Source organism: Macaca mulatta, chromosome 3, assembly GCF_049350105.2.
Source record: "Macaca mulatta isolate MMU2019108-1 chromosome 3, T2T-MMU8v2.0, whole genome shotgun sequence".
NCBI classification, from domain to species: Eukaryota; Metazoa; Chordata; class Mammalia; order Primates; family Cercopithecidae; genus Macaca; species Macaca mulatta.
In genome coordinates this window covers 35,915,886-35,938,837 of record NC_133408.1, presented here as the reverse complement: position 1 = coordinate 35,938,837, position 22,952 = coordinate 35,915,886, and the positions used below count along the sequence as shown (strand labels likewise).

The 22,952-nt window shown below is 52.7% G+C and overlaps 1 protein-coding gene across 44 annotated transcripts in view; it reads left to right on the top strand.

The window, feature by feature from the left end:
* The window catches only part of MAD1L1 (mitotic arrest deficient 1 like 1), a 423,997-nt gene that overhangs the window by 262,538 nt on the left and 138,507 nt on the right, over positions 1-22,952 (top strand). For all 44 annotated transcript variants that reach the window (XM_077995973.1, XM_077995957.1, XM_077995967.1 and 41 more), the window contains one exon: positions 18,515-18,605. In XM_077995973.1, coding sequence (XP_077852099.1) covers positions 18,515-18,605 — 91 coding nt within the window. The remainder of the gene's footprint in view (positions 1-18,514; positions 18,606-22,952) is intronic.

The window sequence follows — 22,952 nt, the reverse complement described above, 5'->3', positions numbered from 1 at the left end:
AGCAGCCAAGAGCCTGGGGCTGGGCCTATGGCAGGCACCGTCCACCCTTCCCGGCCCGCCAGGCCTCGTAGCTCCATTTGAGAAGTCCCCCTTCAGGCCACGCAGCAGCCGTGGTCAGGATTTGGGAGCCAGTGGATCTGCTGGATGGACCTGGGAGAGGGCCTTGGAGTGTGCAGTGACAGGGAAGCCAGGTGACATGGTCCTTTTTGTGACAGACTCGATCAGGCCCAGCGGTGGGAGCCCGTGGAGCCCGGGCTGCCTCCCTGAGCTTCTCGGGAGAGAGGTGGCTCGGCGGAGCATGCAGGTGAGGCCTCCCGCCCAACCGGGGCACAGGCCAGGCTATTTTTCTCTGTGTACTAAGCACACGTCCTTCCAAGCTTTCTCTTCCGGAGCTCCTCCTTCCTGGGGCGTCCCTGCCCCTCCTGGCAGGGTGGCCTTCTGCCCCACTCCACCCCGTCCTCGACCTCGGCGGTTGCAGTGTTCTCAGGGTTGCGTTGCCGAACCTCAGTTTCCTGTTGTGGCTGCAGTGGGATCGGTGCGTCTCTGGGAAGCATCCGTATTTGCAGCTCACCGTCGTCCTGAGTGAGGGCACGTGTGTCACGGCTTGTGCTTAGTTTTCCTGGGACCACCACAGGCAGCCCTTCTGGCTTGTGGGTGGGACAACAGGGGCCCTGGCGAGCTGCAGACTCCGCCCCTGAGGAGAGTGTCTCGGATGCCGGGCACACGTGGCTACCCCACTCCCCAGGGAGGAGACGTTAGTGTTGAGGCCAGAGGCCTCCCTGTCATCTTGCTCTCCGTGCAGCTCTCGAGGGCTGGGCAGCCGGTGAGGAGATGAGAAAGGCTTCCCGCCTTGGATGAAACCCATTTCTCCTTTTAATCTGCCTCATCCTCTTGAGTGTGAAGTACTTTTCCTGCAAGCCTTTCATGAAACATGCAGGGGGGCATTTTCTGAAGTGGTTGGTTCAGGGGAAGACATGGCAGACACCCGTGGCTCTGCCGCACCCCCCCACCCCCCCCAGCCCTGTGCAGCCCCTCTGCCCTCAGCAACCATGGGCGGCCAGTAGAGGAGCCCAGTGGGCACCAGGGATGGTGCAGCCTCCCACCCCCCTCTGACTGCCTAGGAGGACCAGGGATGGTTCTCACACACACGCGCACTGCCACACGTATGTGCGCCTGCTCTTGCCCACGTGCACACTCACATTTTCACATCCATCCGTTTGTTGTATGTGAATGACATGTATCACATTGCATCGTTTTTCAACACAGACGCTAGAGAGGGTGTCAATGGGGATTTTTAAGAGGCAGCAGTTGAGGAGCCCTCTCAACCGGAACAAATCTGAGCTCATCCTCTCTGCTGTCACATAGCAGGTCTAGCAAATCCTGAATGTTGCCTGTGGATTTAGCAACTGGTTAGACGCTCGCTAATTCCAGAGGCTCGCCTGTCTGTGCCAGCGCCTGCTAGTCACACTCCAGCCTTCGCTTCCTGGCCGTGCGATGCCTTCTGGGTCCTGGGAGGTGCTGGGGGCCCTGGAGACGCCGGCCTGCCTCAGGGGACGCGAGGTGACCTGTGACCCCACTCATCTGAGGTCCCCAGTCCTCAGGACACTCTGTGATCTCCACTCATACCCCAGGGACCCAGTGCCCAGGCCCGCGTCCTTTCCAGAGAGGGCCAGGTGCTAGACTTTCAGTGTTCTTTTGTAGAAATTATCATCTGTCATCCAACAAATCTCCATTAAACACAGCTGCTCTAAGTCCGCTCCTAAAGCCACGTAGAGGTAACCAGAAAGACAGTCACTGCCTGCCAAGCTTCCAGGGCAGTGGGTTGATCTTTGAGCTCACCGTGCCCAGCCCAGGCCACCAGGGAGCGTTCAGTCTGGGAAAGTGGAACTGGTTTTCCCTGGTTCTGTCCTGGTCTGCAGCTCCTGCCGCCCACTGTGGAGAACCTGCTGGCTGGGCCGGGTCTGGAGTACAGGTGATTGGTCCCATTGGAAGGGCAGCTGCGGCCGGAACGAGGCCACCCTTAGATGCTGTGGTCCCAGGTGGGAGAGCGTGGCCCCAAGGGGGCTGGTGATGAACTGCCCAGCCCATCAGGAGCCCAGGGCGGGACTTTGGGAGCCTTTGTGGCCTCATTCTGCCTCCCACAAGCAGCTTCACAAGGTCCCACAAGGCTGGCGAGCCGCCTCCACCTGGCTGGGCAGCGCTGTCAGCAGGCCCATGACCACCAGAGCTGCCCCCACCCACTGCCTGGCTGCCAGTAGCGACGGCGGCCCCTGTGCCTGGTCTCTGCAGGTGGGGCCAGTGACCACAGCCAGCGAAGGCAGGTGTGCTGCTGGGGTCCGGCCTGCAGCTTGGGTCCTGTGCCCCGGACCTGCTTCTTCCTCTCCGAAAGCCTGCCCACCTCCCCCTGGTCTCCAGCATCCTCAGGTTGCCCACATGCTCTGGCCGGAGCCTGCTCTGTGCGCTGCTCTGGGCACTCCGGGCCTTTCCTTCTAGCGTCTCCTGCCCTTCCGCTCTCGAGAGCTTTCTTGGCTCTGTTCACTGATTATTTCCTCTCCCCTGTTTTCTGTGTCTTCTTTCTGAAACTGTTATTTGGATGTTGGATTTTCAAATAGTTTTTTCTCTTTTAAATCTTTTTGATCTTATTTTCCTTCTTTTTGTTCTGCCTTCTGTATTTTCTCAGCTTTGTTAGCCTGTTCTTGTTTTATTTGTTGCTGTACTCTTCATTTCCTGAGAGTCGGTTTCTGTTCTCTGAGGATTCCTGCATCAATGGAACATCCTGTCGGTGTTCGCGGGGGCAGTGGGGTCACTGTGTCTTTGATGTTAATAATGGTGCTTTTTAGAGTTTTCTTCTCCGGGTGAACCCTGTTCTCTGTTGCTCTCAGTTGCTGTGTTTCTGCCAGCGCTGGACCTTCCCCTTTTTTACTGGATGATTTCCTTAAGTGTTTGGTGGTCCCAGCTGCCTGTGCCAGGGTGCGTTTGCCTTGTGCTTCTCCGCGGAATCCGCCTGGGCCTTCCACTGGGGAGCCCTCGGAAGGGGCCTCTGGTCTTTCCTCTCAGCCTGGGTGACTCTGGTGGGGGTGCCTGTGCTGCCAGCTCCTGGGGGCTGAGCAGGGAAGCATGCCACCAATGCAGGACTCCTCTTTTGGTGGGGCACCCTGCCCGTGCCTTACCTAAGGGCCTGTCTCAGCCTGGAGATCTTACGCAGAATGTGCAGAGTGACATGCAGGCTCCTGCCCTTCACTCCCAGAAGCAGAAGCCAGCAGAGTGGCCTGTCCCCACCCAGCGGCATCAGCATGGCCCCTCGGGGAGCGGGTCTCCTGCCCCAGCCTGCGGCAGCTGGCACTGCTCCCGTGTCTGTGCTGGGCAGGGTCAGCAGGGCTGATGGCAGGGACCTTGGTGCCACTCGGCAGAGGCAGGCCCAGCTCTGGCTCTCTGGTCCAGTAGTGTTGCAGTGCCCAGCAGGGACCGGAGCCTCCACCCCACCCGGCACCAACGAGGCAGAGCAGGATGTAGGGGGTGGTCTTCAACACCCAGGACCCCATGTCAGAGGCTCAGCAGGGCCTTCCCTGCACCCTGCAGCAGGGAGTCTGGGGGCTGCCTTTCATGCCTCCTTCCATGGTGTTGGCAAGACAGGCAGAGGCCCAGCTCGCACCTGCCTGTCTGTGGCCCTCGTGTGCCGGGTACACATTCCCGCTCTAGGGGTGAACTCGCACGCGCCTGTCTGTGGCCCTCATGAGCAGGTGCACATTCCCGCTCTAGGGGTGAACTCGCACGCGCCTGTCTGCGGCCCTCATGAGCAGGTGCACGTTCCCTGCTCTAGGGGCCCAGCTTGTACCCGCCTATCCGTGGCCCTCATGAGCAGCCACATGTCCACACTCTGCGTGTGCCAGGATGGTGTCCACCAGGCCTGTGCAGTGGCAGAACTCCCACTCTGCCCCCAGCTCTGGCACTCCTAGATGTATACGAGTCAAACAACAGTTTCAAAACCCAGGATGCAGAAGTGGCTGGGATGAACAGAGAATTGGGCAGATCTACATTTACAGTTGAGAACTCACACCTCACCCTCCGCGACTGATGGCACTGAGTGTCCCCATCAACCTGCAGGACCTCATCAGTGTTTGTGGAACGCCCTGTCCGAGAGCAGAGGACTGTTGCCTCTGCGTTCACCTCGGACAGTCATGACAGATCACATCACCAGTCATCAAAGAGACCCCAGTAAACTCAAAAGAATCGAATTCACTCAGACTGTGTGCTCTGAGTGTAATGAACCCAAACTAGATGTCAGTAACAGAAGAACAACAGGGAAGTCTCTAAGCATTAGAAAATCAGCAACACACGTCTGCATTGCCCGTGTTGGGGAGGAAGTCTCCCGGTACAAATAAGTATATGAGCAATCGTGGAAATACACACATCTGAAGAAGTGGGGTCCAGCCAGACCGGTGCTGAGAAGGAAGTACGTCACGCTCAGTGTTCCCGTTGGAAAAGAGGAACAGTCTCTAATTTATGTTCCTACCTCAAGAACCTGGAGAAGGGGGAGCAGAATAGCCCAGAACAAGCAGGCCGAAGGAAATAACAGTGAGCAAAAACCAATGAAATTGAAAAGAAAAAAAATAGAGAAAATTATTAAAACAATAAGCTGGGGCTTTTTTGAAAAAAAAAATTCAATGAAATTGATAAACCTCTAGCGAATTTGACAAAAATAAAAAGACACCACCAAAATCATCAATATCAGCAATGAAATAGGGGCCACAGGCTCTGCTTAATGGCTACAGGCTCTGTAGCCATTAAGCAGAGGGTGTTATGCCACAGACAACTTGAAGCAGCAGACTCCTCAACACCCACAAGCCATCAGACTCAGCCAAGATGAAATAGGTTATCCGAATTATCTTGTAAACTCTTTATAAAAAATTGAAGTCATAAAGATGAGAAGGATATCCCTAGGCCCAAATGGTTTCCCTAGAGAATTCTACCGACCAGTTAATAATTAAGATCAATTTGACAGATAAAATAGAAGAGATTGCCAGGGTTTAGGGGCGGGGGTGCGTGTGTGTACACAAGGACAGCGGGGCAAGCCTTCCGGTGTCAGGACAGGCCTGTGTCTGGACGGCGGTTGTGGGCGCACACATCCGCATGTGTGACAGATCCCGTGGGCGTAGACATGGAGGGAAGTGCCTGTGAGCTGGCGGCAGGCGAGCAGTCTCTGGATTGTACCTGCGTTAGTTTTCCTGTTTTTGATGTTGCTATTTCAGTTTGTTACCATCGAGGGAGACGGGGTAAGGAGGACACAGACCTCCTAGTACGTTTCTCACAAATAGCTGTGAATCTCTGATGAGGTCTTCATTCTGTTTCAAAGGTCTCCAGCCAGCCCTGCAGTTCCAGTGGTCCCTCCTCCCTGCTTCCAGAAGTCATTGCTGGGGTGGGCATCCCCAAAGCTGGGGAACTTGTGGTGTCAAAGTTTCTTGGCTGTTCCATTGCTGGCTCAGGATTCAGCATTTTTGGGGTCACTGGCCACTCGTCTATCTGGAAGCTTTCCAGCTTCCATTCTCAACGTTATTTGATGTTGTGTCTTCTTTTATTTTCTTTGTCTTCAGGTAAATGCCTCAAAAAATGTAAGCAAAATCTTTACCCTTGTTTTACCAGGATTTTGAGAGAGATTACACTTAAATTAACATGTTTAAGCCACCATCTTTAACTAAAGTCTTTGATGATTTTTCCTTATTTATTTATTTATTTATTTATTTTAAGTGAAACACATTATTTGCATCCTGTTTCTCCACTATGTATTATAACATAAACACTTCCCCACGTTTTTATAGGTTTTTGTAAGTCTTAACGTATAGTTGATTAACCCCTTTTGGAGCTTGAGTGGTTTCGAGTTTTCACCTAGTGAGAACAAAGGTGAACTGTTGGCTATGTTTTGACTTCTGTGTGAGAGAATTCTGTGTGTCTGAAAAGACTGACTATAGCCTGTGGGAGCCTGGCTGCACTGAGAAATCCCATCGCTTGTGTTTCTTAGTGGTGACGGCAATAGCCCCCAGCAGCAGCAGTGGCCGGGATTGCAGTGAGAGGCAGCTGACGTTTGTGCAGGGCTCACTGTGGGCCCAGCACGGCACTGCATGCATCTCCACGCAGTCAAGTTCTAACTGCGAGCCTGAGAAGGGGTTTAAGGATATTTTCTGTATTGAGGTAGAACTGGCACACTGAAGGGCTCGCTGGCACTGCATGCATCTCCACGCGACTGAATTCTAACTGCGGGCGTGAGAAGGGGTTTAAGGGTATCTACTGTATTGAGACGCAACTCACACACAATGGAAGGGACTCATTTAAACGTGAGTTCATGGTCAGCAAGTACCAAGGGCGGGCGGTGGTACCCTTATCCAGGGAGCAGGTCATAGAGGCTGCGTCATCTTCAGAGTTTTAAAACAATAATTAAAGCAAATAAAAGTGGATGTATTTCCTATCACCACATGCCTGCGGTTCTAAAGAATACCAGCAATAATCTACACCTGCACCACCATTCCCCGACCAGATGCCACGGGGTCACATTTCAACAAATGTGTGTACAAATGTGCAACCACCACAGTAAGATATAGGACATAGCCCAGCAGGTTTTAAAATTTTTTACTTTTAAAATTCGATAGTAGGCTGGGCGTGGTGGCTCACGCCTGTTATCTCAGCACTTTGAGAGGCCAAGGCAGGCGGATCACCTGAGGTCAGGAGTTGGAGACCAGCCTGGCCAACATGGCAAAACCCCGTCTCTACCAAAAATGGAAAACTTAGCTGGACGTGGTGGCGGGCGCCTGTAATCCCAGCTACTTGGGAGGCTGAGGCACGAGGATCACTTGAACCCGGGAGGCGGAGGTTGCAGCGAGCCGAGATCGTGCCACTACACTCCAGCCTGGGTAACTGAGACTGTCTCAAAAAAATAAATAAATAAAATAAAAAATAAAATTATATAGTAAAATTAACTTTTTTCATATAGGATACAGCTCTGTGAATTCTAATCACCCCATAATCAGAGTGCAAAATAATGTCATCACTTCCGGAATCCTCCATGGTCCCCATTTCCATTCACCCAGCCACACAGGGCCCTCTGGCAGCTGTGATCTCTGCTCCACCCTATGATCCAGCTTTTTCCAGCCAAACCCTACAACATGCAGTCTTTTGAGACTGGCTCCTTTCACTCAGCACAACGCCTTTGAGATCCATCCAAGTTGTTTGTGTATAAAAGTCAGTTCGTTTTTTACTTACGTAGCTTTCTCCTACATTTCGAGGTCAGGAGGTACCAGTGTCCACCGTGGTGGTGGTTCTTGAGGGGGGTTTGACTCTGCTGACAGGTAAATGGCGTGCAGTCTTCTTCTCCCTGACACAGATGACTTTACATTTATTTAGGTTTTCTTCCATTCCTTTTAGCAATGTCTGGCAGTTTTTAGGGTACAAATCTTATACCTCCTTGGGTAAATGCATTGCAAAGTGTTTTGTTCTTTTTGATGCTGTTATGAATGGAATTGTTTTCTTGATTTCCTTGTCAGATTGCTCATTGCTAGTACAGAGAAATACAACTGATCTTTTGTGTGTTGACTTTGTATCTTGCAACTTTGCTGATTTTGTTTATTGACTAGAACAGGTTTTCTGCAGCTTCTTCAGGGTTTTCTGTAGCCTGGCATCTGCAAAGAGAGAGAAGTGGTTTTACTTCTTCTTTTCCAATTTGGCTACAATTTATTTCTTTTTCTTGCCTAATTGCTCTGGCTATGTTGAATAGAAGCAGCGAAAGCAGATATTCTTGTCTTGTTCCTGATTTAGGGGAAAAGCTTTTAGTCTTTCACTATTGAGATGGACCTAGCTGTGGAGTTTTTTGTTTCTTTGTTTTTTGAGACAGAGTTTCACTCCGTCACCCAGGCTGGAGTACAATGGCACCATCTTGGCTCACTGCAACCTCTGCCTCCTGGGTTCAAGGGCATCCTGCCTCAGCCTCCCGAGTAGCTGGGATTACAATAATGCGCCACCATGCCCAGCTAATTTTTGTATTTTTAATACAGATGGGGTTTCACCACGTTGGCCAGGCCGGTCTTGAACTCCCGACCTCAGGTGATCCACTCGCCTCGGCCTCCCGAACTGCTGGGATGACAGGCGTGAGCCACTGCACCCAGCCAACAATTGACTTTTTGAAAAGATGGAATTGACACACCGTTTACCAGATTAAATAGGCAAGTTGTGGAAATTGGAGAGTTCTCATACCCCCTTCACCCGGTTTCTTGTGCTGTTGACGTCTCACGCTGCCATGGTGCTTGTCACCGGCGTGTGACTCTGGGCCTGTCTCCAGCCCTTGTTTGGATCCACCGGGCTTTCCTGCATGCTGCACCCAGGGCACATTTTAGTCGTCACATCTCTCCTGACGCTGGTCGGTGAGTGACAGTTTGTCTTTCCTCGTTTCTCCTGACCTCAGGACGTTTAGGTGTCCCTAGAACGCCCCCGAAGCGAGCTTGTGCGATGTGTTTCATTATTAACCTGAGATTGTGGTTTTCAGAAGGAACATCACAGACCGCAAGTCCTTTCTCACCACGTCCCGGCTGACATCCACGTGACAGCAGTGTTGACTTGACTGCTGGACTGAGGCGTTGCTGGTGGACCTGGCTGCTGGACTGAGGCACACTCTGCCGGGTGCCTTGTCCGCTAAGCTGTTTGCACTTTCTCCACTCTGTTCTTTGGAAGCGAATCCCTCTGTGCGTAGGCGACGCTCCCCGTCTGGAGGGATGAGTTCTACACGTATGATGTGGAGTTTTGTGAGGGGAGATGTCTCCTCTTCCCCGTTTATTCACTTCTTCATTTATTGCCAGCAGTGTGGACTCAAGGGAGTTTGCCGCATGCTCTGTGTTCTAATCCGGTTCATGCACCGGGACTTGTTTCACTGCATGGTCTCCCTTCGGCCGGCTGCGCCCCGCTGTGCCCCGTCATTGGGTTTCCTGAGCCCTTCCTCACTCTCCGGCACCACAGGGTGCTCCAGGCTCACCTCGTGTCCTCTGCCTCAGCTTTCCAAGCAGCCATTTCTCCAGGGAGCCCTGAGCCTTCTCTCGGCAGGACAGTCCTGAGCTGCCCAGGTCAGGGTCTAGGTGTGCCTGTGGCTCCTGGGACGGTGCTGCTTCTACACCTTCCTGCCAGCTGCCTTTCCTGTAGTGTTTGCCTGCTGTAAATATTTCTGTCCTTTTACTTACAGCCTACCTGTGCCCGTTCTTTGAGTTTCTGTATACATCACGTCATCAGGTCCGTTTCTAAACCATCATGGCAATCTCTGTCTTCTCATTGCTACCATTTTATTATTTATTTTATCTGTCTCCTCCATTTTTGTTTTTGCTTTTCATGCTTCCTGCTTTCTGTTGAGTTACTTGAGTGGTTTTTAGTATTTCATTTTAATTTAGCGCATGGGCATGTGACTGTATTTCTCAGTTTGATGTTTTGAGTATTTGCTCTTGGAATTAGAGTACTTATCCCACTTGAAGTCACACCCGGAAGCCCCTCCCGGCAGGTCCCTTGCCCTCTCCCTTCCTGCCGTCCCTCCACCGACATGGAAATGCCACAGGTTTTGTTTTCAGTCATGCAGTGTTTTGAAGAGGGCAGTAGAAGATCTGGGTATTATCTGTAAGCCCAGAAAGCTGCCGTCTGTTCTCCCTTCATTGTCAGCGCTCCAGGTATCCTTCATGTCCTCTTTCCTTCTGAAGGATTTCCGGCGGCCACTCGTGGAGAGCAGGTGGCTACGATTCCCTCGGGGTGGGTCCATCTTTCTTCCTCTCGTGTTCCTGAAGCAGCTCTGCCCTGTGCGCGCAGCGCGGCCCACGGCCCTCACCTCGCAGCACGCCATGAGTGCGGCGTTCCTACTGCTCGCCGCGGTTCCTGCCTGGGGAGAGATTTGCAGACGCTCGAATCACTGTTCCCTTTGAGTTCATACAGATTTTTACTGTTTTCAAAATTTTTTTGCCTTCAGTTTTCAGCAGTTTCATTGGACGTGTCTGGGTGTGGATTTCTTTGAGTTTATTCTGTTTGGAGTTTGCTCAGCTTCTTGAATCCATAGGTTTTTTTGGGGGGGGGCGTTTTTTTGCCAAATTTGGAATTTTTTAGCCATTTATTTCCTTAAATAGTTTTTCAGCACTTCACTTTTCTGTGAATTTGCTGAGACCTTTGGGCTTCCGTGTGCTGCGAGAGCGTGCACACTTGTCTGCGTGGGCCGTCTTGCGGCCCCTCTCCACCGCACCTCCCAGATGATCCAGCCCTGTCTCCTCAGCCCTGGCAGCTGGAACTGCCTCTCCAGGCTGACTTGAAATCTCTGTGGTTCTTCATGTGCCGAGTAATTTGGGGTTATGTCCTGAACATTGTGAGAGGGGTTGTGTGTTTACGTCGCGCGAGGAATGTGAGTGTTTTAGTTTAGCATTGAGCCGACCTGGGTGGATTCTAGCCTAGGTCCCAGCGACCTTCTGTGGCGTGCGGTTCCCATCCCAGTTCAGGTTGTGAAGCCTTGGCAGTGCTGCTGGCCTTGGCCTGGGACGGTGGCAGTGCCTGTCAGCTTAGCTGTCGTCTGCTTCAGAGGCCAGTGTGGATGGGACCCAGGCACGGGCCGACCCAGGGACGCCCCCCAACTCCCCAGAACCACCCTTTTCAGTCCCTCCATTCCATGATCTTTGGGTCCTTTCACATTCTGGGTCTCCCCTTTGTGGTCCTCCAGGGATGTGGGGCTCTCTTTGCACCATCCATTGCACTCTGCTGGTGTCATGGAGGTTGGGCCCACGCCCGGCCATGCAGGAAGGATTACAGGGAGGAAAACGCAGCCGGAGTTTGTCTTGCCCATCTGGAACAACAGCAGCTTCAGACAGAGGGCACAGCTCCTGCTTCAGGCTCCCTGCCGCCACTGCAGCCCTGTGGGCTCAGCCCGTGGTCATGTGCGAAGAGTGGAGGCGGGGACCACGGGGGCCGGGGAGTCCATACTCCAAGCAGGGAGGATTCCACGTTCCTGAAGCTCAGTGGCTTTGTTTCCTGGCCCCCAGGTGAGTGCCAGAGGACTTCGCCTTGAGCTCCTGGTACAGCAGCCTCACCACCACCTGGATGTTGGCACGAGGCGGAGGTCAGAGGAGTGAGAGAAGGGCCACAGTGTCCCCTGCCCACCAGTGCGGTGGGCCTTCCAGAGCTGGCTTTGTAGCTGTGTCTGTGGGAGAGGAAGGGCAGGCGTGGGCACCCCGTCACACTGCCATGTCTGCGGGGCTTTGTCACATGCTGTCTTTATGACAAACCAGCCTGGAGGGGCGGGGCGCTCCGTGTCAGGACACACAGCGAGTGTTGGGTTAAGCTGGGCCCCACTACCCTTGTGTGACCATCTCCAGAGCTGGGGGTCCTACGTACCCCACTCGCCAGCCTCTCTGGTGGGGTTCCTACACCCATTGTTCAAGGGAAGTGGTCGTCAGTGCCTGCTGTAAGCCAGACATCATGATCAGGGCTAGTAACATGGAGCCAGCCGTTTGATGAAGGAGGCAGAAGTAAAACGTGAAGTGTGGTGGTCAGGGCCCACTGGGGAGGGGCTGGCGGGCAGTGCAGGGGTCTGGGACCCATGGGAAGCTGGCCTGGGTGAGGGGCTTCCTGGACTGGATGCTGTCTGTCCAATGGGCTTTGGGTCCCCCTACTGTCCCCTCTCCAGGCCCTGAGAGCCTCACCTGAGGCACCCCCCCTAACATTATGCATCTTTTAGTTCAGCAAAAACAACTAATCATTTTTCTTGCAAAAGTTTCCCGCGTGTTTGATGGGTTTGTTATAAGCAAGATCCCAGCTACCCTCCAGCTGCTTTCCATGCACACGCTCCGATACAGGCACCTGCTTTGATTGGCGTCATCTTCCCGAGGAAAGATCTAGGCTTGCAGCTAATTTATGTGGCACTCCTCATGTTTAAAAAAGTTGCAGTGAGTCCATTTCAAGAAGCTTATGCCAGAACTGATTACTTTGAACTATCTGAAGGCAAACCAGAATTCCGAGCTTTTGAACGCCACCCCCCGCGACTTGTTTCGTGTGTTCTCTTTCTCGCTGTCCGTGCGGTGGCAGTTTGTCTGAAAGGAGGACAGCAGAAGAAAACGCACCCCTTCAGTGCACAAACGAGCACGCGTGTGGGCTTACTGTGGCGGCGAGGGTGGGTCACACAGGTCATTCTGTTAACATGGCTGCAGCTACATGCGTGCACTCATTCAAATTCAGCCCTTGTAAACATTTTGCTCCCAAGCCTTCAGAATCCATAAATCATTTTAAAAGGAGCCTTGGGGCTTTTCATCCAGCATCTCCCTAAGTCAAGAAGTCCCTGCAGAAGGCAGCTTCTCGGAGATGGCCTTGGAGGCCCCCGCCGTGTCGTCACTCAGTCACCTTGGGCAGGTTCACTCCCCTGAGAAGCCCTGGGAGGCGGGGGTCAGGAACACCCACCCTGGGCCCTCTGCCAGGCTTGCTGTCCAGCCAGGCCCCTTACCAGCTCTGTGATCAGCGGCCTCTCAGATGGCTTTCTGAGCCCCAGTCTCCCCTTTACTCAGGCACCAGGACTTCCCTGCTAGATTGGATGGGCAGACTGAGGGGGTTGTTTGTAAAGCTGCAGCACTTGTGGGGCTCCTATATCCTCTCCAGAAGGCATCAGCTGGTGCCGGAGGTGTGTGCTAGGTCTCATACCGTGTGGCCGCCCTCCTGAGAGACAGTGACACTGGGCTGTGCTCAGATGTCTCCCCTGCCGGCGTTCCCTGCCTCACGAAAAGCGAGGCATTGTTGCTACAGAAATACCTTCTAGGCCCGTGCTCAGGATGTTGGTGTGAGTGGGAGTGCCCCAGACACCCAGGGAGGGCAGCGCACGGCGTCTGCGGGGCTGGTCTGTGGGGTTGACCAGCAGCCCCGCCTCTGGAAGCATGTCCTGCAGGTGCACCGTACAAGCAGGAAGCAGATGTCAGAGGTCATTCACTACAGTACGGTTTTTACAGCTTTCCTGAGGTATATCCGGTGTGCAGTAAGCTGCACGGATGTCAAGTGCAGTGTGGTGAATTTGCATGTACACACACATACACACAGCCGTGGAGCCGTTACCACATTCACATTCAAGACCCCCAGGCACGTGCTCTTGTTTGACAGGAATCCCTCCTCCCTGCCTCGTCTCCCCACCCCACACCCGCCAACGTGCTTTCCATCACTGTAGATTGGCGAGAGGCTGTCGAGTCTTCTGGGAATGGCGTCGGTCCTGGAGCGTGTGGTGTCTGCCTTTTTGCCTCTTCCATACAGCATGGCTGGTTTGGGGAGAGATCACTGTGCACACAGCTGCGTCGTCTTCACTGCTGAGTCGTGTTCTGTCATATGTTCCCTTGTGACGGACATTTGGAGTTTTTCTGGTTTTTGGCTATTCTGAATGAAACTGCTGTGTATTATAAATAAAGTCCCATGTAGAAATCGACTTCGTTTTCTTTCAGGTAAACGCCTAGTGTGGAGTGGCTGGCGGTCACGTGTGTAACGTGTTCCGAGGTTGCCTGTCTTCCAGAGGTGCAGCTTCTCCTCACCAGCATGCAGCACAGTCTTTTTACTTAGTCCCTCTTTTATTTTTTTAAATGTTTCTTTTAGAGACAGGGTCTTGCTCTGTCGCCCAGGCTGGAGTACAGGGGCGAGATCATAGCCGCCTGCAGCCTCTGACTCCTGGGCTCAGCTGGTCCTCCCACCCCAGCCTCCTGAGTAGCTGGGACTGCAGGTGCACGTCACCACACCCGGCTAGTTTTTTAAAAGTTTTCGTTTAGGCCTTGTAATAGGTTGGCCGTCGGGTCTCACTGTGGCCTTTTGCTTTTTATTTCACAAATGACTAATGGTGTTCAGCATCGTCTCATTCAGCTCACTTGTCATCTGTAGAGATCTTCTTTGGTAAAGCACCTGTTTTTTGTCCATTTTAAAATTTGATTATTTTTATTGTTGTTGAGTTTGGGAGAGTTCTTTATATGTTCTGGCTACAAGGCCTTTATCAGATTCTTTGCTTTCCAGATATTTTCTCCCAATCTGTGTCTTGTCTTTTCGTTCTTTCATCAGGTGTTTTGAAGAGAAGTTTTTTATGATAAAGTCCAATTTTTCAGTTTTTTCTGTTAATGTGTGATCCTTTGGGCGTTAGTCCATTTTCACGCTGCTGATAAAGACGTACATACCCTGACTGGGTAATTTATAAAGAAAAAGAGGTTGAATGGACTCACCGTTCCACGTGGCTGGGGAGGCCTCACAATCATGGTGGCAGGCAAAAGGCACGTCTTACAGGGTGGCAGACGAGAGAATGAGAGCCAAGCCAAAGGAGAAACCCCTTATAAAATCAGATCTTGTGAGACTTATTCACTACCATGAGAACGGTGTGGGGGAAACCGCCTCGTGATTCAGTTATCTCCCCCCAGGTCCCTCCCGCAACACGCAAGAACGATCTGGGAGAAACCGCCCTGTGATTCAGTTATCTCCCCCCACATCCCTCCCGCAACACATGAGAACGGTGTGGGGGAAACCGCCCTGTGATTCAGTTATCTCCCCCCACATTCCTCTCGCACCACGTGGGGATTAGGGGAGCTACAATTCAAGATGAGATTTGGGTGGGGACACAGTCAAACCCTATCAGGTATCAGGGCTAAGAAATCTTTGGCTGTCTCAAATTCACAAGATTTTCTCCTGTATTTTCTTCTAGTAACTTCATAACTTTTGGTTCAGGATTGAGCAGGATTTTTGTTTATTGTACAAGGTTTTAATTCTTTATTTCCCCCACGAACACCCAATTGTTCCAGAACCATTTGTTGAAGAGACTGTCCTTTCTACATGGAATTGCCTTCGTATATGTTTCAAAAATTAGTTGTGTTTATACGCCTATTTCTGGACTCTGTTCTGTTTCGTTGGTCTGTCTGTCTTGCAGACCAGTACTGCACTGTTGTGATTACTACGGTTTTAACATAGTTGGTGAAATTAGGTAGCCCCTCGTTTTTCGTTGTCAATGTTGTTTTCTCTATTCTAGGTTCGTTACCTCTCCATATGAATTTTAGAATCAACTTGCCAGTTTGTACAAAGAGGTTGCTCGATTCTGTGGATTAATTTGGGGGAGAAGTGCATTCCCAACACCCAGAGTCTCCCGGCCTGTGGACAAGGCATGTCTGTCTGCCTGTGTGGAGGTCGCCTGGATCTCTGTCCGCAGTGCTCCCAGCTTGTCACCTGCAGGTTTTTCTTGGCCTGTTCCGTTCCATCTCTATGTGTTTCATGGTGTTGGAAGCTTTTGTAAGTGATATTTTCCAGATGACTTTCTGGTGCTGAGTTCTACTTTAATTCCACGATGGTCCTATAACATAGTTAGAATTATGAAATTCCTAAATAGACTGAGCCTTCTTTCACGGTTTAGCATGAGGTCGTCTTGGTACATAGTTCAGGTGCTCCTGAAAAGACTGGACCTTCTGCTCTTAGAGTTGAAGCGTTTATCCAGGTGAAACAGGTCAAATTGGTGGATCATGTGATCCCTGTCCTCCTGATTTTTTGCCCATTGTTCTATCAGCTACTGAGAGAGTGATGTTGAAGTATCCGATTGTCATCATGGACCCGTCTGTTTCTCCGGCCAGTTTGGTTTCATTTGTTTGGCAGCTCTTTTATTAGTACACACGTGTTTAGGATGATTATTTTCCCTTGATTAATAGATCTCTTTATTATTGTAAGTTACCTTCTTGGTAATAGTATGTGCTCTGAAATTTACTATTTCCGGTATTAGTAGCGTCTCCGGCTTTCTCTTGCTGGTTTTCTTAGTGATGGCATGTTATGCCTTTTTGCATCTTTGTATTTAAAAGTCTTTATTGTCGGCGGTGTCTCACTGGGTGTTGCTTTTTAATCCAGTATGAGTGTCTGCTTTTTAATTGTGGTTAGGCTACTTACATCTAATTTGATTATTGATATGATTAGTTTTGATCTTGTCATTTTACTATTTTCTGCTTGTCTGTCTCTTCTTCATTCCCTTCTTCCTGATTTTTTTTTTCCTTTTACCTTTTTTCAATCTACTTCGCTGTTTTTCTGATTTTGTTTGATTTCCTTTTTTGGCATACAGTATAATCACCTTATAGCCACAATGTTGGTTTTTCTCCTCCAGCCTTTATACTGTTGTCATACATTTTATTTAGTCCATATATTAAATCCCCAATATATTTTCATTAATTTTGTTTAATCCATTAATCACTTTAAAACGTTAATAATTTAAATTTTTTAAACAGACATGAATATAAGAAAGCTCTCCCTACGTGCAGTTGCTGTTCCAGCCCTCCGGGTTCCCCGTGCAGATCCGGGTTTATGTGCCCCGCCCCACCCTCATCCTCTGCCTGCAGGCCTTCCCTGACGTTTCTGTAGAGCAGTTCAGCTGATGATGAATTCTTTCAGCTTTCATGTCTGATCCGAAGGCGTCTTTATTTGCTTTTGTTTTCGGAAATGCTTTCACCGTTCTAAGGTGGTGGTTTTCATTTCTATTGGCATTTCAGAGATTTCTCTCTCCTCTTTTCACCGTTGCACTTTTTCTCATGAGAACCCCACCTTGTGCCTCCGTAGGCACTGCCTCTGCCTTGAAGGTGGTTTTCCGTGCTGTGGTCCTGAGCAGGCTCGTCCTGATGTGCTCTGGGGCTGCCAGCGTCTTGTTTCCCGGGCCTGTGTTCCTTGTGCTGCCTTATGTCTGTTGAGCTTCCTGCATCCGTAGCTTTATACTTTCCATTGAATTTGGAACTTTCTGACAGTATTTGTCCCGGCATTTCCTCTGCTTCCTTTCCTCTGGGAACTCTCATTCGTGTATTTTATGCCTCATGAAGCCGTCCCACAGCTCAGTGATTCTCTTTTCATTTTTCAGAAATCTTTTCCTCTCTGTGTTTGCTTATTTATTTGTTTTTGACATAGGGCCTCGCTCTGTCACCCAGGCTGGAGTGCACTGGGGTGATCTGGGCTCATTGCAGCCTCCACCCCCCGGGTTCAAGCGATTCTTAGGCCTCAGCCTCCTGAGGAGCTGGAACTACAGGGGTACACCACCACGCCCGGCTATTTTTTTAATTTTTAGTAGAGAAGGGGTTACGCCATGTTGGCTAGGCTGGTTTTGAACTGCTGGCCTCCAGCGATCCAGCTGCCTTGGCCTCCCAAAGTGCTGGGATTATAGATGTGAGCCACCGCGCCTGCCTCTGCGTTTTGTTTTTGATAGTTTCTGTTGCTGTGCCCTGACGGATTCTGTTTCTCTAACGGATTCTGTTCTGTCATTAATCCCATCCAGTGTGTTTATCTGAGATGTTGTAGTTTCCACTTCTACATGTGTCTCTTCCATGTCTGAACTGTTCCATTTTTCCACTAGATTTAACAACTCTCTTAATGTCCCCGTTTGCCAGTGTTGCTGTCCGTCCAACACTGTGTCTTGGTAGGTGTTCGTTGATTGGTTAATCCCTTCATTATAGGCCATGTTTTCCTGCTGCTTTAAATGTCTGGTAATCTTTGATTGGATGGCAGGCATTGTGAATTTTAGCTTGTTGTGTCCTAGACATCTTTGCATTTGTATACATCTTCTTGATCTTCTTTCAGAGATGCAGTTAGGTTTCTTGGCAAGAATTGGGTTTCCTCGGGTCTTGCTGTTGTGGTGTGTTGGAGCACCCTGGAGCAGGTCTCAGGCTGGAATAGCTGTCCCCACTCCTGTCTCCACTCCTGTCCTCACTCCTGTTCCCCCTCCTGTTCCCCCTCTTGTCCCTACTCCTGGCCCCACTCTTGTCCTCATTCCTGTCCTCACTCCTGGCCCTGTGCGGTGTCGAGTAATCTTTCCATCACTGTGGGCCTTGACAGACTTTTTTATTTTTAAACCACATGAATATATTTTTCATTCAAAATATTAGATCTAGAAGTGAAGACAAAACTAGACAGCTTCTTACAGTGAACTACAACTGGCCCCATTCTGGTTGCGGCCATGAAGGTTTGTTTTGCATTCTTTTCCCACTGCGGAGAAGGGAACTCACTGTGGTCACCCCGAAGCCTGCTTTTGTTTCTCATCTGTATTGTGCCTCTGTGGTCCCCCGTCATCAGCTCCTTCCACACCCCGCAGTCGAAGTCCTTTCCTGTCTTTTCCTCATTTCTGAAGATGTCCTGAGGTCGCTTTCCTGTCCCTCAGTGTCCCCTGCACTCCGCCGTGACATCACCCTCTGGGAGTGGCTGACGGACACACTGACTCCCAGGCGTCCTGCCTCGGACTGGTTCCCACAGCCAAGGTGTGGTCGACGGAGACTTTCTCTGCACAGGCTCCTCCAGCTGAGCGGGGGCTGCCACGGACTCCCCCATCCTGTACTTGTGTCCTTTTCCAGTTTTCTCTTGATGTTATCGCTGGACTCTGAGCTTCACAGACATATATTTAAAACTAAAGCTGTAGAGCTGGATCTCCTAACCTTTCGCTTCCTTGTCACCCAGAGGGCAGGACTTCCCCAGCATGGCTGGCCACGGACACCTGGTCACCGTCTTGCTCTCTTTGCAGGTTGAAGGTCGAGGAGCTGGAGGGCGAGCGGAGGCGGCTGGAGGAGGAAAAGAGGATGCTGGAGGCACAGCTGGAGCGGCGTGTGCTGCAGGTGAGGGCGGGGCAGCTTCTGGGGGCGGCACCGCCTGGGGCCTCGCATTTCTCTGTGCAGCATGAACGTCCGTAGTTCCTGCCGCCACAGAACACCTGTTTTCCGGCTCGTCTCTCTGAACTCTCTGGGCTCTCCTTCCTCCCATGTGCACTGCCTTGCCTGGCCGGGAGGCCGTGCCGCTGAGAGGCCTGCACTGGTCGCCCCTGGGGTCCTCTCCGCCCTGCGCCACCCACACGCCTGGTATTAGTGGAGTGGGCTCTGGGCGAGTTTGCACTATGCCCACCTGGGATCTGCCGTGCGAGGCTGGACTGCTGTTTGTGTTCTTTTAATTGTTCTTTCTCTTTGGTTTTCATCCTGTCTGAGTTGCTGCATGGCAGGAAGCCCTCAGGTTTGAGGTTACCGGGTTTTTGGACAGGCCATTGATTTTATCTTGGCACCTATTAGAGGCAGATCAAATCTATTTTTTATGACCAGTTCCTGGAGATGGGAGGAGTGACATCTGTGATGACGGGCAGCTCTGAGCCGCGCTGGCCTGTCCTCAGCCTGTCATCTTGTTTTAATTGGGCCGTGGTGTCCAGGGAGGGGTTACGGAGCTACTGCCCACCCACCAGAGGCTTCGTGTCAGAGCTGCTGAACGTCTTTCTGGGTGTTGGGCTGAGCAGAGCCTGAACCCTGCTCCTTGACGCCCACGTTGCCTGCTGATGGGGGGTCAGGCATCCCCGCAGGCATCACTTACCGCTTTCCTGCTCCTGCTTCCAGCCCTTTCCCGAGGGCACCCTCAGCGGCCGGCCCTTGGAGCTGGTTGAGGCGTGAACAAGGCGAGGGGTGTGGATGAGTGCTGTGCCAGCACCTGGTGAACAGCTGGCGGGGCCTGGCCACCATCCTCGTCTTGTGCAGAAACAATGTGTGCTCAAGAGCTCACTAGTGGAGCACTCCTCTGTGGGAGATGCCAAGGGCTGTCACACACCACGGGGTTGGCATGAGGAATGGGGCTGGCAGTGTCACCTGTGACCCTCCCCTGAGCTCTGCCAGGGCCTTGGAGGGGTGGGGGCTCTGCCCCCCCGCATGTCCTGCAGCTGCTCAGAGCTGAGGCGTGGTGTTGGCCACCCCAGAGCATGGGTGCCACAGTGTGGCCAGCGTGGCCATTTGGGGAGAGGACAGGGCTGGGCCTGGTGGTCCTGGGGAAGCAGATGTTTATGCCATGATGTGACCTCGATCCTAGCCCAGGATTCAGGAGCTGTTCCTCCTGGGTCAGGGCAACAGGGATGACTGTCTGGATAGCGTGGGAGAAGTGCAGAGCAGTGAGGTGGGGAGGCCGCTGGGGTTTGGCCTGTGGAGTGTTGGGAACTTCCAGCCAGCCCTCCAGCTGCTGCCACCTCTGACACCGCCTACAATTTCAACCTTAGTCGGGGGATGCCCAGGGTGGCCCTGGGAAAGGTGAGGCCTCACCGGCCCTGTGGTGGCTCAGGCTGCCCCTGACTCTGGACACCCAGGGCTGTGCAACTGAAGGAAATAATGTAAATAGGGGTCTATTTCCAAGATAAAGTGCCTTGAACCGGCTTAGGTCAGCAAACTACGGAAGAAACAGGATGTACCAGGCCCCTGCTTGGATCACTGATGCCTGTTTGTCAGGCTCCCCTTCCCCCCCTCCCCCACACCCACCTTACTTGCCCTCACCCAAACCAAAGAAGTTTAGTCTAAGATGAAAGTTTACTAGTCTGCAAAATAGTTCGTTTTGCCTGTTCTTACCGGCTTGCCCAGCCACTTAGATTGTAACTCAAATATCTGAAGAGACCCTGAGCTGACTAGGATTGCATTGCATCGTGGGCTGCAACAAAATGCAGCAAGACAACCCCCCCAAAAAAAACCTACAGCCCCTGCCCAACAACCAATAGGCGATGTCCAGGAAGACTGTGGACCCCCCCCCCCCACCCCCGCCATAGTGCTCAGCCTGTGAGGAACCGGGGGAGGGGCCTGCACACTAGGGGATAAGTGGCTTGTGACCATGCTGGGTGTGCCTGCCCACCTGACACCCGATCTTGCAAGACCACTGAAAGTCTCTCTTTTGGCCAGGCAGGGTGGCTCACACCTGTAATCCCAGCACTTTGGGAGGCCGAGGCGGGTGGATCAGCTGAGGTCAGGAGTTCAAGGCCAGCCTGGCCAACATGGTGAAACCCCGCTTCTACTAAAAATGCAAAAATTAGCTGGGTGTGGTGGTGGGCACCTGTAGTTCGAGGCAGATTGCAGTGAGCCAAGATCACGCCACTGCACTCCAGCCTGGGCAACAGAGCGAGGCCCCAGGAGCTGGCTGCCACCCCCGCATCCCCTGTGCGATGCCCTCCCCGCTCCCTGCTCCCACTCCCTCTGGAAGCCTCAAGTTAGGCCGCTTCAAGGAAGATTGATTAAAATCAGCTGCCGTCTGACTTAATTGGGAACATATGCTTGGAGAGGGGCTTGACTAGTTAAAACTTTTTGTAATTAGTTCACAGCTGGTTGGCGAGGAAAGAGAATTCCAGTTACCCCTTAGAGCTGGGCGCAAGTGCCGCTGCCCTCCCGTGGTGCTGGGGCCAGGAAACCAGGGCTGGTAGGGCTGTCACTGGGCCCTGCTGTGGCACTGGCCTTTCTGGGTCTACCTAAGAGCCCAGAGCTGTCCACACACTCATTAGGGCCAACTGTGTGCGCCCTTGTGTTGCTGAAGGGGCTGGAAATGGGTGGGTGGGGCCTCCTGGGCGGCGGGGCCTCCCATCCAGTGGTGGGGGTGGGAGAGCTTGGGCACCCACCGAGGGTGGCTGGCTGGGCTGCTGGCGCCCCCTCTAGAGATGGGGAAAGTGAGGCCCACAGGGAGCCTGCGTATGAAGGAGGAGCTCAGACGCTCCGTGTTGGGGCGGCAGAATGAGGCTTGAACGTGTTGCAGTGTTCTCAAGTGAAGACAGAAATCGGGCAGACCCCATGGAACTCCAGATCTGGCGGCAGAGGGACCCTGTGGCGATTGGTGCAGCTGCAGGAGTCCGGTCAGGTGGGCGGCACAGTCCCTCACCCCACCTGCAGCCACAGCCTCCCGCCCCACCCCTGTCCCCACTCCCTGAGTGTGCTCTGTGCTTTTCCACCGGCCTAGAACCAAGGAGCTGGGGCCCCAGCGCTTTGTCCTCTTCTGGCTCCCGGCTGCCCTCTGATGTCCCACCTCATGGTGGGGACACTGGGCCTTGCCGGCTTGGACCCCACAGCCTAGGGTGGGCCAAGGCTCTGCCTCCCACCGGCTGCAGCCTGGCCTCGGCGTGCTCCCCAGGATGTGGAGGGCATGGGCCTTTCTCGCAGGGTGTCTCTGGAGATCTCAGGTGATGGCTCCTGGAGGGCCCTGCACGTACCTGGTGAACCAGGCCTGCATGGCGGCCATTTCTGTTATCCATCATAATACCGTCATCCTCACCTCCGAGACACGTGCACGTTTTCCACATCTGTGGTTCTGATGGGCCACATTCCCGGATGGAGGGCACCAAGCTGGGGCGGGACACATGGTGAGGCCGGTGGGGGCTCACAGGCCGCCCTGGGTAGAGAGGGGCACGTCCAGTGGAGGCCGCACTGGGCAGGACACCAACCTTCTGGCTGGGTGGGCGCATCTCCACCTGACAGTCCCACCCGGCAGCCACCAGCTTCTGTGCGTGAAGTGTGCAGCGTGGGCCAGCACCCATGCCCTATGGGGCCCTCGTGTCACCCAGCAGTGATGGGAGCAGTATTCAGACTCAGCCCTGTTGGGTTTTTTCAGCATTTGATTATGAACATTTAAAGATTCATTGTGACGCTGAGAGAAGTCTGCAGCGAGCGCCTGTTCACCCACCACCAGAGCTCCACCGTGGACGCCCCGCCGCGGGGCCTCCTGACAGCTCCTTATCCTTCGCCCAGCCGCCGCACCGCTTCATTCTTCTGACGCGCTTTAAGTAAATTGCAGACATCTGCACACTTCCTCTAAATGCCTCCGTGTGCGTTTAATTAAGTAGAATTCATCTTTGGATTCTGAAGCCCATGCTCCAGCCGTTCCTCAGTGTGGCCTCATCACGGTGCTTGTTTGGGCAGGTTGGTGGTCAGGGCTGGTGCAGCCCCTCAGGGCAGCTCCCTGCCCGCCCCACCTGCCTACTCCTCCCTAGCGGGGGCCTTGGTGGGGTCTGTGGCTGGGGCTAATCTCAGTGCCCCAAGTGCTGCTCAGGAAAGAGACCAGACAAGAGCCCCGCGACGTTTAAAATAAGTGCATCTGTTTTGGGAAGGAGTGGGTAGAAGAGTGCCGGGTTCCCTGTGCGCAGAAACTGGAAGCACACGGAGACCGTTCTGCTCCCGTCTGCACCAGCAGGCAGG